Source organism: Salmo trutta, chromosome 21 (genome assembly GCF_901001165.1).
Source record: "Salmo trutta chromosome 21, fSalTru1.1, whole genome shotgun sequence".
Lineage (NCBI taxonomy): Eukaryota > Metazoa > Chordata > Actinopteri > Salmoniformes > Salmonidae > Salmo > Salmo trutta.
The window spans coordinates 26,035,099-26,053,478 of record NC_042977.1 but is presented as its reverse complement, the minus strand read 5'-3'; the positions used below and the strand labels follow the sequence as shown (position 1 = coordinate 26,053,478).

The 18,380-nt window shown below is 43.7% G+C and overlaps 1 protein-coding gene across 4 annotated transcripts in view; it reads right to left on the bottom strand.

Annotated features, from left to right (window-relative positions):
- LOC115157045 (sickle tail protein homolog) overlaps positions 1-8,155 on the bottom strand; it is an 88,488-nt gene extending 80,333 nt beyond the window's left edge. For 3 of the 4 annotated variants that reach the window (XM_029704924.1, XM_029704928.1, XM_029704927.1), the window contains exon 1: positions 7,714-8,155. In XM_029704924.1, the coding sequence (XP_029560784.1) occupies positions 7,714-7,939 (226 nt within the window). In that variant the 5' untranslated portion in view covers positions 7,940-8,155. The remainder of the gene's footprint in view (positions 1-7,713) is intronic. The other variant, XM_029704925.1, reaches the window with a different exon arrangement.
- Between the last annotated feature and the right edge of the window lie 10,225 nt (positions 8,156-18,380).

The following is an 18,380-nucleotide window of genomic DNA, read 5'->3' as shown; positions in this document are numbered from 1 at the left end:
ACTTTATATTCTCACAGCTTCTAAGGACATATACAATATGTTCACATACCAAATTTCATGGCCCCATGTCCATCGATTCAGTTCTTATAGCCCTGGTGAGATATGGTGCCATCTAGTGGTGTAGTGTGCCCAACTTAGCATATGCGCTAACATGCATCTATAGGTACAGTGCGTGCATCTATAGGTACTTTTTTCTCAAAACCATTAAATACTGATGTAATGAGTCTAAATACAACATCCGGAGTGAATCTGATGTATGGTTCGCGAGGAGAAGATGGTTGCAGATGATTTTGAGCATTAAAGTTACATATGCAAATAATTAGTTGTTTATAGTTTCCAAATTCAGTGTGGTTCATCTTAGGGACATCCATGATATCAATGACAAGTTTGATAGGCCACTGTGGAGTGGATATACAGTGGTTTAAATGGACATGTAAAATCAGACATGTACCATGGGTCTACATTCCCCAATAATTGTCATTTGGTCTTGTGTTTCATGAGAAGAAGATGTTGGAAGTATTTCTTAGTATATTAGGTTACAGTGCCTTCAGAAAGTTGACTTATTTATTGAAAATGAAATACAGAAATATCTAATTTACATACACTATATATACAAAACTATGTGGACACCCCTTGAAATTAGTGGATTCCGCTATTTCAGACACACCCATTGCTGACAGGTGTATAAAATCGACCACACAGTCATGCAATCTCCATAGCCAAACATTGGCAGTAGAATGGCCTTACTGAAGAGCTCAGTGATTTTCAATGTGTCACCGTCATAGGATTCCACCTTCCCAACAAGTCAGTTTGTTAAATGTCTGCCATGCTAGAGCTGTCCTGGTCAACTGTAAGTGCTGTTATTGTGAAGTGGAACATCTAGGAGCAACAACGGCTCAGCCACGAAGTGGTAGGCCACACAAGCTCACAGAACGGGACTGCTGAAGTGCGAAGTGCGTAAAAATAGTCTGTCCTCGGTTGCAACACTCACTACTGGGTTCCAAACTGCCTCTGGAAGTGACGTCAGCAAAATAACTGTTCGTCGGGAGCTTCATGAAATGGGTTTCCATGGCTGAGCAGCCACACATAAGCCTAAGATCACCATGCACAATGCCAAGCATCGGCTGGAGTGGTGTAAAGCTCGCCGCCATTGGACTCTGGAGCAGCGGAAACGCGTTCTCTGGAATAATGAATCCCGCTTCACCATCTGGTAGTGCGACGGACGCATCTGGGTTTGGCAAATGCCAGGAGAACGCTACCTACCTGAATGGTCTGGGGATGTTTTTCATGGTTTGGGCTAGGCCCCTTAGAATGTAAAAGTCCTTGAGTGGCCCAGCCAAAGCCCAGATTTGAATTCCAAACTCTTTAGGGACTATTGTGATGAGTGCAAAGACCAAATTTGGAGTGAATCTGACTTTTAGTCTACGAGAAGATTTTTTATGATTATTTTAAGCATAAGCGTTCCATAGTCAAAAACGTTAATTGTTAATAGTTTGCTTTTTTATATCAATGCCAAACTTAACATGGTTCATCATGGTAATGTCTTTGATGACGCCAAAAAGTTTCAGTAGAGAGGATTTACAAAGGATTTAAATGAACACGTAAAATCAGATTTCCTGATTTATCAATAACATTTACATTTACATTTACGTCATTTAGCATACACTCTTATCCAGAGCGACTTACAAATTGGTGCATTCACCTTATGATATCCAGTGGAACAACCACTTTACAATAGTACATCTATATCTTTTTTTGGGGGGGGGGGGGTTACAAGGATTACTTTATCCTATCCCAGGTATTCCTTAAAGAGGTGGGGTTTCAGGTGTCTCCGGAAGGTGGTGATTGACTCCCCTGTCCTGGCGTCGTGAGGGAGCTTGTTCCACCATAGGGGTACCAGAGCAGCGAACACTTTTGACTGTAACTCAGCCATCTCTTAATCAATCCCTTAGCTTTTCTCAAACTGCACTGAACAAAACTATAAACGCAACATCAAACAATTTCAAAGATTTTACTGAGTTACAGTTCATACAAGGAAATACAAGTCAATTGAAATAAATTCATTATTCCCTAATCTATGGATTTCACATGACTAGGCAGGAGCGCAGCCATAGGCCCAACCACTTGTGAGCCAAGCCCACCCACTGGGGAGCCAGTCCCAGCCAATCGGAATTAGTTTTTCTCTTTATAACAGACAGAAAAAGTCTGCGGTTGTGAGGCCGGTTAGATGTACTGCCAAATTCTCTAAAACAACGTTGGAGGTGGCTTATGGTAGAGAAATTAACATTCAATTAGGAGAAATGCTCAGTAACAGGGATGTAAACACATTTGTGCACAACTTTTTGTGCATATGGAACATTTCTGTGATTTTTTTATTTTAGCTCATGGGACCAACACTTTACATGTTGCTTTATATTTTTGTTCAGTATAAGTTAGGAGGTAACATGGGTCTACATACCCGAATTTGATGTTATTTGGACTTAAGGTTCATGAGAAGCTTTCCAAAATGTCCAGGTTGGAGGAAAATCTGTCCTAACAGAATTTATGGGTCCTTGAGGCAAATTTGTTCAGCATGAAGAAATACACCTACATACAGTACAAAGTTTCAAGCCTCTAGGTCAAACGGGGCGACGGATATTTGGGTTTAAGTGAGACCGCATATAGGCCAATTGGTGCCATTCTTTTTGACCAAGTTACTCATGGCCTCTACATACAAAGTCAAATAACTCAAGTATAGATTGGTAATTAGAAAATAAGTTACCAAGCTACAGTATACTTTAGTTATTTGATCAATGAAAAAAAAAAACATCTGAGAAGAACAACAGAATCCTGTGAACCCCTAATTATAGGGTATAAAGGCAGTCTGGTCTAGAGGAGGCAGACTACATATTGTTGATATTGTGAGACTTATCTGATGCACTTCACTGAGTCTGAAGGCTTGGACATTCAGCCTTGAAAATATGCTATGAAATAGTATGTGACAAGGTTTTATAAACCCTCATGAGCTAGAAAAAAAATATCTTATGAGTCCGTTTTGAAAGATGAGTCCTGGGAGAGCAAAGCAATACCGTAGTAATATTTTACTCTTCCTTTCTGTCTGCTCACAAGGCTACTTCCCCATCCTTTTAAGACCCCTCGTTCACTAGTTATGCATCCCAAATGGATCCCTTTTCCTATGTAGTGCACCAAGGGATCTGGTCAAAAGTAGTTCTCTGTGTAGGGAATAGGGTGCCATTTGGAAAGAGCCTAGCTCTATCAACTCATACAGCCCTACTGATCACTGACTTTAACACAAGTTATCCCAAGGATTTCCCCTCCCCTTTTTACACTCCTGAAGGATGTTGGCCTGTCTGTTAAGTGAATTTTCACTTATCTTTCAATTATCTAGATTGCCCAACAATTTAATCAAAAACCTATTCCCGTATCCATCTCATGTAAAGACATGGGGAGGTACGCCACACCCGCTTTAAATCAAAACCTGTGTTCAATGTAATTTACTTAATTGACCCTTCAGTCAGTTTTCAACGATGTTGAGAGGGTGGAATTGATGTGCTGCCTGAAATAGCCTATAGCCTACTATATACAGTATAACACTGTTGGCATACTGTAGCAATAAAACACCTAATAAACACAGACTTTCACAATAATCGATGCCTCACATGACATCAACCTGTTGCTTGGTTCAGGGTAGCATTTTATAAATAGCATAGAAGTCTGAACTGATCCTTTACTGTTTAATACTAATAATACATGCCCTATTATGCTCATTATCAGCTGTTATTAACTTTGCCAACCACAGTTTCCAAATACATTTTCTTTATAGGTAATTTGGCATGCTATCACAAAGACTAGGTAAATACATTTTAAGTACAATAGTTTCAGTAACCTCGTGTGAACTTGACCAAGCATGGCTTTAGGGTACGCTCTAATCAGTTTATACAGAATGTGCTTATTCTTCTCTCCCTAGCTTATTCATCCTTGTTGCATGACTTAGATCTCACATTATGCCCCCAGCACTAGTATGCGGGGGAGTGTTTTTAATAACTGTCTTGGTGGGGGCTGTCAAGCATATGGTGTGCAACAAAACGTTACAACAATAAAAGCATGTAACATGAATGTCCTTACATACTTACTGTAACAGGTTATGGACACCAAGAGAGAGGGACATCCAGAATTTGTATGACATTTTTTTTTTAGCCTGGGTGGCTCTATTAGCTATAATAACATACAGCTACAGGCTGTGTGTACGCTCCTCTGTTGGCCTGTGAATCTAGCAGAGGGAAGAAAAACAAACGGCAATGAAAACTTTCATTTTAAAGGGTTCTTTTAAAGTAAATATCTGCATGGTAGCTGGGTAGTTACTTAAGGCAATCTGAGTCAATCATAAACTTGGAAGAGAAGGGGCACAGTTCTAGTTATAAGGAGTAATGTGGAGAATTAGGGATGGTTTTCCGAATGGGAGAGCAGGAATTTCTATTGTTTATGAGAACATTGGCCTCGATGATGTCATCTGTATGCATGTCATCCCGAGACTAAACCAAAGCCACAGAAATAGCCATGTCATGCCAGTATCACCTAAATCATTATTAACAAGGGAACAAAATGAAGTCTAAATCAACTGAGCAGCTGTTTCAGATGTTGTGTTGAGTTCATGAAAGTATGCATCACTGTTGTGGCTATAAAAAAGACACGTCATTAGGACTGTAGTGTAGAGGCTGTAGAGGTGGGAGGTGGGGGTTGGGACGGACGGGACCGGGCAGATTTCCGTCTGATCTGAAATCACGCAGCTGTCAGAGCGAATCAGAATCAAGGTCTGCGAGCTAGGCTGCTGCCTGAGATGACACAAGGATTGCCATAATTAACAGATCACATGGGTTACGTAACTGAAAATGAAGTGCCTTGGTCAAAATGAAAAAGGTCTGTTAGATCCAATAATGCACAGATGAGGGTTTTTTAGGCAATAAAGGATACAATGTAATGAAAAAAGTATAATTCACATCCTAAATCCATTTCTACTCCACATCATGACAAACAGTCTTCATGTTGCAATTGACAGAGCACTTAGGTTAAATTTCACAAGAGGATTGTACATTTCAGTGGATCATTATTCTGATAATAATACCATCAGATTTGCCCATTAGTTTAATCTAGTGGATATTGATGTTTAAAAGTATGAACTTTAAAACCTGTCAACACTTGCTCAGAAACCCATCTCGATCTTTGGAGACAAGGTGTTGATGAAGACACCGGTATCTTTATCTAAAAAACAGGCATCCACTTTAAAGCTGAAACCTGAGAAAGCCTGTTGAGAACTGTCTTTTCTTTAACCCTATCAGCCCCAAGACCCCAGCAAAAAATTGGCTTTTCATTTATCTGCGTGTACCCCCTTATATTTAGCCTCTCAATTAAGTGTTTTACAATTATTTTCAGGACAACCAGGGCTACAAATAGAACAGATAACAATTTGACATAAACAGTTACATTCATGACTTTTATTGACAAATGTCAATAAAAACTAAGGTCCGCCAAAGCAAAACCTGATAACAATTCATTTATATGAATACTGTAAGTACAGAAATTGTTTGCTCAATGGGAAATGAATATCTAACTACTCAATGACAACTGTGTGGAGTGTGGAGTTTGTGACAGCAACTATGTGAGCTTATTACAGTATCATAGACACTACAGTATGTCCTGTGATTTCCTATGATCTTCTATGTAGAAGAACCCCTTACCTTCTAACGACTCTTGTGTAGCTTGAGAGTCATAGAGCAAAATGTGCGTGTTCGTGGGAGTCTCAGATTTTCATAGATTGCTTTTAATAGTTTGTAGCTCAAATCATTTGGACTCTACAGACAATTTTGTAAAAAGACCAGGCCCCGCGGCTCCTTCGGGATCTGTCCTTGTCTCACAAACACCACTGTAGCTCAGCCCCCGTTAATCACACAGGCTAATGGTTGGTATCTACGGATGCAGAAAGAAATATACGAATCCAATGGTACAACCCAGTCTGTAGCTTAAACAGCCGATGTATAAAAGGGGTTAGAAGGCACAAAAGTCATCGGGTTAATACTGCAGTTTTGGGTGATCTTGTAGCTTAGATATTGACATATGCACTGATAATTACCACCAGACTGTGTCCAGTGGCAGGCATTGAGATGCGGCAAAAGATTTAGATCAAAAGAAAACGGTATAATTATTATTTGACAAAAAATATATGGAGCAACTGGCAGCAACATGGTGAATTGTGAGTAGCTACAACTTACATTTGAATATTACAATTGACAATACTAACTAAAACACAATAAACAACAGATGTAGACAATAAAAGATGAGATCATCCTCAACTGTTAAGCAGGCGAACCATGGCTGGGATGGCCCTCATGATGAATCATTCACACACTAAAACTCAACAGGTTATTTGCTCCCAACTAAATTGCTAGACTACTATCACTCACGATAGAAGACCAGGTTCAGTACTATTCTATTCTATTTTAAGTCTACTCTATGTCACTTGCATGTGACAGCAAGTGTGAGAGGATTTTAAGCCGAGGGCTCAGTGTGAGAAATAGAGTTTGTCACAATGTATGGAGAAAGGGAAGACATTTCAAAAATAGGCTGGTTAAAGGGTAGTTTAGCAGAACAGTCTTGTATCATGTCCTGAGAGGAGAGCAGAGGATTAGTGTTCAGATCTTTCTCCAAATACATGGTGTTAAGCCTGCCACTGGCAGCAACTGACGATTGATAGACAGCCACAGGAAATGTCATCTGTTAGCTATAGGCCATGTATCGCAGCCATTGTTTGTCAGCTCAAATTATATATTAAACCTAGAGGGAATCTGAGTTCACTCACAGCCTCATTTGTACCCTGGATAGTGTGAGAAATGTTTTTTCTCTATGCGACTGATTCCAGCTGCAGAGTTGGCAAGGTTCAATTCAAAACGGTACAATTTGCAATCAGAGGGTCTGCAGCAGCAGTTGCTTTTGAACCGGGGCAGGAGATTAACCCAACTTTACTGAAAGAGAATGTGATGATAAGAGGGGGAATGTAACTAATCAGCACAATGAGAGCTAAAAGGGTTGACCCCAGGGCTTAATCCACTGGCCGCTGAGGGGGCCTAGGCAGAACAATGTGGCCAGACTCGTGCTTCACCCAGGAATGCATGACAATACAAAATAGCCCTCTGACAAGGTGATCTAAGCCCTCCACATACTGTACAGTAATTCTGTCTGTCTGTCTGTCTGTCTGTCTGTCTGTCTGTCTGTCTGTCTGTCTGTCTGTCTGTCTGTCTGTCTGTCTGTCTGTCTGTCTGTCTGCCTGCCTGCCTGCCTGCCTGCCTGCCTGCCTGCCTGCCTGCCTGCCTGCCTGCCTGCCTGCCTGCCTGCCTGCCTGCCTGCCTGCCTGCCTGCCTGCCTTCCTGCGTGTCAGCGTGTAGGTGAGGGCGATAAAGAGAGTGTGAGAGTGTTGGTGGGGTGATCATGACTGATGCACAGAGGCATGTACGGTTGGCTACAGTAGCACTGTAACACTATACATAATCAGATTTCATTTGTGGTGTATTGACTTTGACACAATGTCATTGTCAATACAATATCCTATGGCTCATACAGTACATCATCAGAAAACAATGAGTTAGTAAATTACTACTAAAGTCTTGCAGTACAGTAGTAAGTGCCTTAGACTATAAGCTTAAAGACTTTGAGAGTTCCTACCTTTGGGTGTGATGGAGCCGGACTGTTGGTGTCCTTCCTCCAGGGGTGTCTGCTGGACAGGTTTGGGTCTCACTACATGTAGGTTCCCCTCACTCCCAGCCCTCATCAGCCTCTCCCCGACCCGCAGCATACAGGAGCGGTTACCCACCGGGCAATCCTTCCTTTGAGAGGGCTGCTTGGACCCTGCCGATGAGGGTCTGCCCAGCCTGGACGACTTGGATGTCATCTTTCCACCGTCAACACGAATTCCGGTCAGATACTCCAGGGCGTCTTGTATATCCGTCTAGCTGGCTCCTCTCTCTCACACACTTCTGTCAGTCCAGTTGGTAATCAAACTCTCAGTAGTCTGAGTGCCAAGTCTTGACCGGACACGGAGGATTAGCTGTCTGTCGCCTACAAGAAAAAAGTATCTTTAGACAAAGCCCAGCTCCTTAGTTAGATAGGACGTAGTTCATCAGCATGATTCCACATGTGCACTCTGCTGTGCTGTGCCTTGCAGTACAACGGTCTGTCAGTCTGCATTGGGAGAGTCAGAAGCCTCACAAGCTCTCTCTGTCGCTGTCCTATTGCTGTTTTTCTCTCTCTCTCTCTCTCTCTCTCTCTCTCTCTCTCTCTCTCTCTCTCTCATTGCTGTTGCTATCCCTCTTTCTCTCTCATATTGCTGTCCCTCCCCCCCTCTCTCTCTCTCTCTCTGTTAATCTCTTCACATGCTTATAGTAAATGATGCTTAGATGATCCCACACTGGTGACAAATTACCTCTAATCTAGTCGAACGGATGCCAGGGTAAAGGTAAAACCCTTCCTTAATACGAAGGTAATCTCAGCACGGAATGTTTAGCCTACACAGTATTAATGGCATAAGGTTGCAGAGAGCACAGATGATTACAGTTTGACAGTTGTCCTGGTTCTGCTGAGTAGGCATGGATGCCAGCGCATGCAGGCAGCTACAACCTTACTAAGTAGTGTGTAGTGAGCTCTGCTCTCTGATAGGCTGCCTCAGGGAAATCTGCTTGCTGGTTAGTAGAGAGTTCACATCATCAGAGACGACAGATATAGAGGTAAACTAACAGATAAGTTGTAATTTAAGATAATGGTAGGCTACATAGAGACAACAGGGAATTGGTTCATTGTTAGAATATCTCTGAATAATTAGTGTTTTTTTGGGACAAAATCCAAAGAGTTGATGTGGGTTTAGATGACAGGAGAGATTGGATGTGTTAGAACATGCCATGACAGAAAACAGTAACAACTAAAATACAAATAAATATAATATATTACAAGTAAATAAAAAAGTTGGTTGTATATCAAATATAACATCTTATTTGGCAATAAAAGGTCAGATAAACACCTTACTGTAGCATAGCGTGCACATGTCAAAATCCACCTGAATAACATGACATGAAAGCCTTATAGAAAATCAAACCCCAGTAGAACCAACCCAGACAAATCTGAAATGGGTAAAAAAAAATCAAAAAACACCACGGACAAGTGTCACGCCCTGATCTGTTACACCTGACTTTGTGATTGTCTCCACCCACCTCCAGATGTCACCTGTTTTCCCCATTATCCCCGGTGTTTTTTATCCCTGTGTTTCCTGTCTCTCTGTGCCAGTTCGTCTTGTTTTGCCAAGTCAACCAGGGGTTTTCCTAGCTCCTATTTTTGCCAGTCTCTATTTTTTCCTAGCCCTGGGTCTTGCCTTGTGCCCTTACAGTACGAACCGGCCATGACAGACCCAGCAGACTTGGACCAGCTCCGCCACTGTCTCCCTACAGGGAGCCACCATTGGGAGGCATGAGGAGCTACTGCTGGACCTTTTGGAAGGGCTTCGTTCCCTGACGGAACGCCACGACCAAGGGTTCAAGGCTATTATGGAGCAAATCAGTAAGTTAGCTCATAGGCAGCCCGCCACCTCTGAGACCTCCCAACCACCCAGCAACCTTTCTACTACTAGTGGATTTATTCAACCTACCCCGGCTCCTCGAGAACCCCACTTACCACCTCCGGAGCATTATGCAAGCGATCCTGGTACCTGCTGGGCGTTCCTTTCCCAGTGATCCATCATTTTCGAACTCCAGCCCTCTTCATTCCCGTCGGACCGATCGAAGATAGCGTATTTAATCATGCTAATGTCCAGAAGGGCGCTCTCCTGGGCAACGGCTGTGTGGGAGCAGCAATCTGCTGTGTGCCATAGCCTGGAGGAATTCATGGCAGAAGGGAGGAAGGTTTTCGGTTCTCCGGTGCCCGGGAGGGAGGCGGCTCAAACCACTGCAGGTACATCAGAACTCCCATAGTGTGGCAGACTACGCAGTAGATTTTCGCACATAGTTCATGGAATCCGGAGGCTCTGTTTGACATCTTCCTCCACGAACTGGCAGAGGGGATAAAGGACGAGCTCGCAGCGCTGGGAAATACCATGGGACCTCGATTCCCTCATCGCCCTGACGATTAGGATTGCGGGGCGCCTACGAGAATGCCGGTGTGAGAGGAGGTCGGGTCTTGGGAACACTTGTTCATCTGCTGATCCTGGCGCCTGTCCGAAGGAATCTGGAAATCCCCGAAGTTTGTATTTCTGAGGAGAGCCAAAAACACCCGAGGTTCCCAGATAATCATCGGCGACGGGTGAGTTGGATACTCCTGAGCCCATGCAACTGGGAAGAGCTAGGTTATCGGTTGGGGAACGCTCACGTAGGCTGAATTCGAACTGTTGTCTGTACTGTGGAGGGGCGGGACATCATATAGCCACTTGCCAAGTTAAGAAACCCTTTCCTTAGTGGGTACAAGTACTCTGGTGAGCCAGACTGGGATCCCTTAACTTTCATCACCCATCCACCTTTTTTTGTGACTCTGCTGTGGGGAGACCAGTCTAAGTCTCTCCGGGTGCTCATTTACTCTGGGGCTGATGAAAGTTTTATGGATGCTACTATGGTTTCTGAATTAGGTATACCCACTCAAATACTCTCTGTCCCCATGGATGCAAGGGCACTGGATGGCCACTCTATTGGAAGAGTCACCCGTTGCACAATGCCCGTTCATATACGGGTATCAGGAAACCACAGTGAGACCATACAGTTCCACCTCATCTATTTGTTTTTTTTATCCCCCCCATGTTCCTGTGGTTTTGGAATCTTCTTGGCTCCAGAAACACAATCCTGTTATTGACTGGACAACAAGCTACATCCTGGGTTGGAGCCCGTTTTGTCATTCTCATTGCCTAAAAGCGGTGCAGCCGTCCTTGAGACGTTCCCCTCAGGACGTAAGCAAAGCCATAGATGTCTCTGCCATCTCCACTGAGTACCATGACCTCCTTGAGGTCTTCAGTAAGGCATGGGCTACTTCTCTTCCCCCGCACCGTTCTTATGATTGTGCCATTGATCTCCTCCCAGGCACCACACCACCTCGTGGTCGGCTATATTCTCTATCCGGCCTGGAGACCAAGGCCATGGAGGAATACATTGAGGATTTTCTGACTACTGGAGGCATCCGTCCGCCTGCATCTCCTGCCGGCGCAGGATTTTTCTTCATGGAGAAGGACAAGACCCTGCGTCTGTGCATTGACTACTGGGGTCTGAATGATATAATGATCAAGAATCGTTACCCCCTACCACTACTCTCCTCGGCTTTCGAACCTCTCCAGGGGGCCACCATTTTTTCCAAACTGGACCTTTGGAATGCCTACCACCTGGTTCAGATACACGAAGGAGATGAGTGGAAGACAGCCTTTAACACAGCCAGCAGACATTATGAGTACCAGGTCATGCCGTTTGGACTCCCCAACGCCCCAGCTGTCTTCCCGGCTCTGGTAAACGATGTGCTCCGGGACATGCTAAACCGTTTCATGTTCGTCTACCTTGACAACATTCTGTTTTTTTCCCGGTGTGCCCAAGAACACGTTCTTCATGTCAGACAAGTCCTTCAGCACCTCTGGAAAACCAATTGTTCGTGAAAGCCGAGAAGTGAGTTCCACCGCTTTACAATCTCCTCCTTTCTGGGATATGTCATCGCTGATGGAAATGTCCAAATGGATCCTGAAAAAGTGAAAGCAGTGGTAGAGTGGCCTCAACCTACATCCAGGGTGCAGTTACAACGTTTCCTGGCATCCACTAACTTCTACCGCCGTTTCATTCGGGGCTACAACACCCTGGCGGCCCCCCTCTCTGCACTCACCTCTCCCAAGGTACCGTTCACATGGTCTCCAGCAGTCGACAGAGCCTTAGTGGACCTAAAGCATTGGTTCACCACAGCACCCATCCTCATCCATCCGGATCCATCCCGTCAATTTGTAGTAGAGTTTGATGCTTCTGATGTTGGAGTGGGGGCCATCCTGTCCCAGCGAACAGCCCAGGACCAAAAGCTTCATCCCTGTGCCTTCCTGTCCCATTGTCTCAAACCTGCAGAGAGGAACTACGACGCAGGCAACCGAGAACTCCTGTCAGTCAAGATGGCGCTGGAAGGAGCAGAACAGCCATTCTTGGTTTGGACTGACCATAAAAATGTGGAATAACTCCGTACAGCCAAGCACCTTAACTCCAGACAGGCCCGGTGGGCTTTATTGTTTACAAGATTCAACTTCACCATTTCCTACCGCCCAGGGTCCAAAGATGTGAAGCCTGACACCCTCTCCCGCCTATACAGTTCCTCTGCCACACCCTCAGTCTCCAAAACCATTCTCCCTACCTCATGTCTTGCGGCTTCAGTGGATTGGGGTATTGAAACCTTGGTCCGCAAGGCCGTTTGGACTCAAGGCCGTTCCCAGCCTGAACCTGAAGGGGGCCCGGCTAACCGGTTGTTTGTCCCTAACTCAGTCCGGTCCCGGGTCCTAGAATGAGCTCATTCCTCCAGGCTGACCTGTCATCCAGGTTCCCGGTTCTCCAAGGCCGCCCATTTCATCCCTCTCTCCAAACTACCCTCTGCCAAAGAGACGGCCCAGCTTATGGTGCAGCATGTCTTCCAGATCCATGGACTCCCAGTGGACATGGTCTCCGACCGGGGTCCTCAGTTCTCGTCTCAGTTCTGGAAGGCGTTCTGCACCCTTATTGGGGCGTCAGCCAGCCTGTCCTCCGGATTCCATCCCCATTCCAACGGCCAGTCGGAACGAGCTAACCAAGACCTAAAAACCACCCTAAGATGATCTCAACCAACCCCCCTACCTGGAGCCGACAACTGGTCTGGGTGGAGTATGCCCAGAACACCCTTCCCTGTTCAGCCACGGGACTCTCCCAGGTATCGTCGACAAGCGGACCGCCGCCGGACTCCAGCTCCCCGCTACCGCATTGGGCAGAGGGCATGGCTTTCCACTCTGGACCTGCCCCTTCGGGTGGAGTCCCGCAAACTGTCCCCACATTTCATTGGTCCTTTTCCTATCTCTAGAGTCCTTAGTTCCACTGCTGTCCATCTTGTGTTACCCCGTACCCTCCGTATTCACCCTACGTTCCATGTGTCTAGGATTAAGCCCGTGTCTCACAGCCCTTTGTCTTCTCTCTCCAGGCCCATCCCTCCCCGTGTCATCGATGGCCATCCGAAATACACGGTGAAACGCCTCCAGGGTGTTCGACCACGGGGCAGGGGTTTCCAGTACCTGGTTGGCTGGGAGGGTTACGGCCCGGAGGAGAGGTGCTGGGTTCCCGCTAGAGACATCCTGGACCTGACCCTCATCGCCGAATTTCACCACCAACACCCCGGTCAGCCAGGTATTTGCCCAGGTAGGACGCCAGGTGGTGTCCCTAGAGAGGGGTGGTACTGTCATGCCCTGATCTGTTTCACCTGTCTTTGTGATTGTCTCCACCCACCTCCAGGTGTCACCTGTTTTCCCCATTAGTCCGCGGTGTTTTTATCCCTGTGTTTCCTGTTTCTGTGCCAGTTCGTCTTGTTTTGCCAAGTCAACCACCGTTTTTTCCTAGCTCCTATTTCTGCCAGTCTCTGTTTTTTCCTAGCCCTCCTGGTTTTGACCCTTGCCTGTCCTGACGCCGAATCCGCCTGCCTGACCACTCTGCTTGTTCTGACCTCGAGCTGCCTATCGCCTTGTACTGTTTGGACTCTGACCTGGTTTATGAACTCTCGCCTGTCCCCAACCTGCCTTTTTGCCTGCCCCTTTTGTTATAATAAATATCAGAGCTCACCCATCTGCCTCCTGTGTCTGCATTTGGGTCTCGCCTTGTGCCCTTATAGCAAGAGACATAATGCAGATGTGCTGCCATGCGAGCCAGTACCCTGTCCTTCCCTCGTTGGACGAGTCAGGAGCATTCAAGAAGTATAACAGCCTCCATAGCCTAAAGAAAATTAGGTTGTGACAGTCGGATAAACAGAGCCAGGAAATCAGAAATGAAAGGCATCATGTCAACTGAAAACAATCTCTAAGCCTTCTCTGTGGGCACATTTACAAAACATACATATGTAACAACTTATCCTAAATGTTTGGTTGGGGTTAGTTTAAACATAATAATGATAGATGATCTTTAAATAATCCCTTCTATTAAAAGAGTATCTGTAGGTTATTGTGGTGAAATTCATCTGTCTGTGTTGCTGGTTGGAACTATCCTTATAGCCACATAAACCAACAGTACAGGACCTAAATGTGGGGTAATGGACTGTGGTTCAGCCCTGTGGCTCAGCTTCTCACTAAACCAGTGATCTCCACTCTCCCTATCCTACTGGACCTCCTGGAGTTAAACTAAATGATCTGTATTACAATCCTCTATAAAGTCCTGGCCACTTCACAGTTAAATGACCCAGTTCAATCATACAGAATAAGGGACCAATTCTCTCTGTAGTGGTGGTGGAGGAAGATAATCTTCCATTGGACTGTTCCCTCATCATGATACTGACACGGGATGGTCAAACTTCATCACCACAGGAACAGCCCTGGGTGGCTCCATGGCATTTGGTCATGAGAAAGCATTGCATTGGTAACAGTCCCTAAATACCGGTGACTTAATATTTCTATGGTACTGAAACATTGAAGACAACTACTGCCATAACCATTTCTGTTGGTGAAAATGGGTTTCTGAAATTCTTAACTTGAAATTGTACGCTAAACATGTCTTGAAGACTATTATTGTCTTCAATAAGAGTAGACAGACCCCCAGACTATCCAAATAATTCCTCAATGTTATATTCATAAACAGGACAGTCACAACTAAGTATACTATTTATTGACAAAACATTTCACATGTAGACTGTTTATTTTTAAAATCACTGCCCCCAAAATGACCCATCGTGCAATTTTCCCGAGACCAATTTAAATGTCAAAGGCTACTACGTGCTAAAACACTCACTGGTGTAAAGTACTTAAGTAGTTTTTTGGGGTGTCTTTACTATAAAAAAATGTTGACAACTTTTACTTCACTACATTCCTAAAAAAAAGAATGTACTTTTTACTCCATACATTTTCACTGACACCCAAAAAGTACTTGTTACGTTTTGAATGCTTAGAAGGACAGGGAAATGGTCTAAGTCACACTTATCAAGAGAACATCCCTTGTCATCCCTACTGCTTCTGATCTGGCGGACTCACTAAACACACATGCATCATTTGTAAATGTCTGAGTGTTGGTGTGTACCCCTGGCTAGCCGTCAATTAAAAAAATAAGAAAACGGTGCCGTATGGTTTGCTTAATATAAAGAATGTGAAATGATTTATACTTTTACTTTTGATACTTAAGCATATTTTAGCAATTCTACTGGGTGACTTTCACTTTTACTTGAGTCATTTTCTGTTAAGGTATCTTTACTTTTACTCAAGTATGACAATTGGGTACTTTTTCCATCACTGAAAACACTATGTTCTAAAGTGTACACGCAGTATATGCAATACAGAAGCATAGGACCATATACTGTAGATAAGATGCATCATTAATTGTCATCATAATAATTAAAATCACTGTCCTGGCTCTCTGTGTCATGTATAGGTTTGTGGTCTATTTACAGGCTAATGTCCCAAAATATCTCCCACCACATGTTACAGAGGGAGACAGTTTCTGCTGTCATGATTCTCTGAAGCAAGAATAAAATGGCTGTAATAGGGGTTTATTTTCAGCAGTCCAACACTCTCCCTTCGTGTCTTGAGGAAGGGCCAAGGGGGTTTCCCTAGCCCTGAGAAAGGGTATACACACACAGGCAAGGAAGCACACAGAGGTCCCTAGCTATCCTCTTAGGGTTATAGGAATATAACCTGTCACAAGTAGCATAACCAGTATGTGGTGGGCACTTGAGTGGGCACTGTTTTACAATGGGGCAATTTGATCAATTCAAAACTAAATAAAGCGTTGTATAGAAACGCCAGAAACATTATAGGGAATGCTTAAACATGTATACCACTGAGGGTTACACATCACCTTTATGTAGCTAGTAGTCAATGACAGGTGTTGATAGCGTGACACGTTCTGTGCTTTTCACAGCACATTGCTCACAGGCTATAGGGTGATTTTTTTCAATGTAAGTGAATGTTAGTATGTACTGTATTCTTAAATATCCTAAATATCCCAGAGCTCTCTCTGGGGCCCTCGTGTGGTCATACATGTATCATATTTGGTACATTTTTCAGACCCTTTCTAAAATGATTGGCCGTTGGAAGAAGCCTCACCTCTGATTACACCAGTTTTACCTTACAGTAGTCATATACTATGCTTCATCAGTCAATGTAAAATCACATTTTAAGTACCAAAACATTACATTATATGCAACATTAACTTGTTGGTTTCTGAATGAAACCAACAAACCATGCAGCTCTTTTCAGGAGGACTCAGAGAAACAGAGGGCCCTTTATTCCTACTTGCCAAGTGACTTATGGTTTAATGATTTTATTCCCACTCTTGGCCACAGAAACTGATGGATGCGTCCAGGAGAGTTTACTATCACAGAGAAATGACAGAGGACAAGAAGGGAGGAAATATATTAAAATAAAGTGTTTCCTCTCCACTAGGCCCTGATGTAAAAGTGACGCCAATTCAGTCATTTTCTCCACAGACTGGGCATAAAATGGTCGTGTGTCATAATTATTAAGGAACCTAGTTTCTTTATGTAATTGAAGCACATTGTAATGGTCTCAACTAAGAAGGGATATAATATGGCTGAGGCTCCTCTTCTCAAAAGGCTTGTGACCATTTGAGATCCTATTGCTATGCCTGTGATGTCATCACATAAAACATCAGAGATTATGTTGGGGGGAACAGATGATAGAATATTATGGAACTAAAATATTTGTATTCTGAATCATATACAATTAGTATTCTACCCCCTAAAATCAGTTTTAAACCTTCTGTATGACAACACTCCTCTGCTCCCACAAACAAACCATATGTCAGATTAAAACCTCAAAGTGTCAGATGCTCCTAAACCTCTGACTAAGTAATTACTTTTTTTATTTGCATATGGAGGCTTCGCAGTTCGGATTATTTTAGTATGGGACGCCATTTGTTCCAAATATTCACATTTCCTCTGTTGTGATGTTATTGTCGCTGGCTATTGTGGGTGGGCTGGCCTAAAAAAGCTTTGTTTTGATTTATTTTCCATCCAATCTGGCCCTCTGTGTGTGGACCATGTTGTGATCCCATGGGGTTAATTTGCTGACTCTGTCCCCTTAACACATCGCCTGCTGTGGGCTCTGTCTGCCTCTGAATGATTGGGTCATGTGCTGCTAGGCTTAATCTACTTTGTGCCTGGGGTATTTAGTGATTTCATCATGCCTTGGCTTTCCCCACTTGAGTTATGATGTCAATTTTTACTCTCTAGTCTATTTTATAGGCTGCAGCTATGTGAGGTGATATTTTGGATGTTTCAGATTTTTTGTCTCAAAGCAGATGGCACTTGATTCTGATTAAATCACACAGTAATAAATGGAAAATATGGATGTTGATCATTTTACATTTCTTAGAATTTGTATTTGTTTTAGGATTCAATACTGCTAACATGCTATGCTGCTTGGAAATTAAATTGTTTACATTATGGCGACAGCGCTGTTGGATAATTGGCTGAGTGCCCAACTCTGCCTAGGTTGGTTGATTAAAAAACAACAGCTTTGCTGACTTGAATAGAACAGAGAATTAATAATATCAAATACTGGGGTACTGCTTAACAAATGCCATGCAAGCTGTTGTGTTTATTATCATTACAAATGTGTTACTTAAACCTACAGATTACAAATGTAACTTTACCACAATTCGCATCAACAGATTGACTCATGCAGCCTTTGCCTAAACGACAAATGTGATAAATGTGCAGTTTATTGTTGCAAGATTTAATTCCCCAATGAGGTACTATCCTATCACCACTAGAGGGCAACATGTATTCTAAAACTCTGCACCGTCAAATCACTGTTACAAAGGGAGAATCTAAATTGTAATTCTGTCCTCTCCTCGCCTCCTCTTGAAAAAGGTCAAAGGTAATCAGATGTGCAGAGAAAACGTGGATACTAATGTGCTTGTATGAAATGAAACTCTCCTTCAACTCTCCTAAGGGCTCCCGAGTGAGTGGCGCAGTGGTCTAAGGCACTGCATCTCAGTGCTAGAGGCATCACTACAGACCCTGGTTCAATTCCAGGCTGTATCACAACCAGCTGTGATTGTGCACAATTGGCCCAGCATAGTCTGGGTTTCGCCAGGGTAGGCTGTCATTGTAAATAAGAATTAATAATAAGACAAAAAATAATAAGACAAAAAATCTCTAGTGTATTG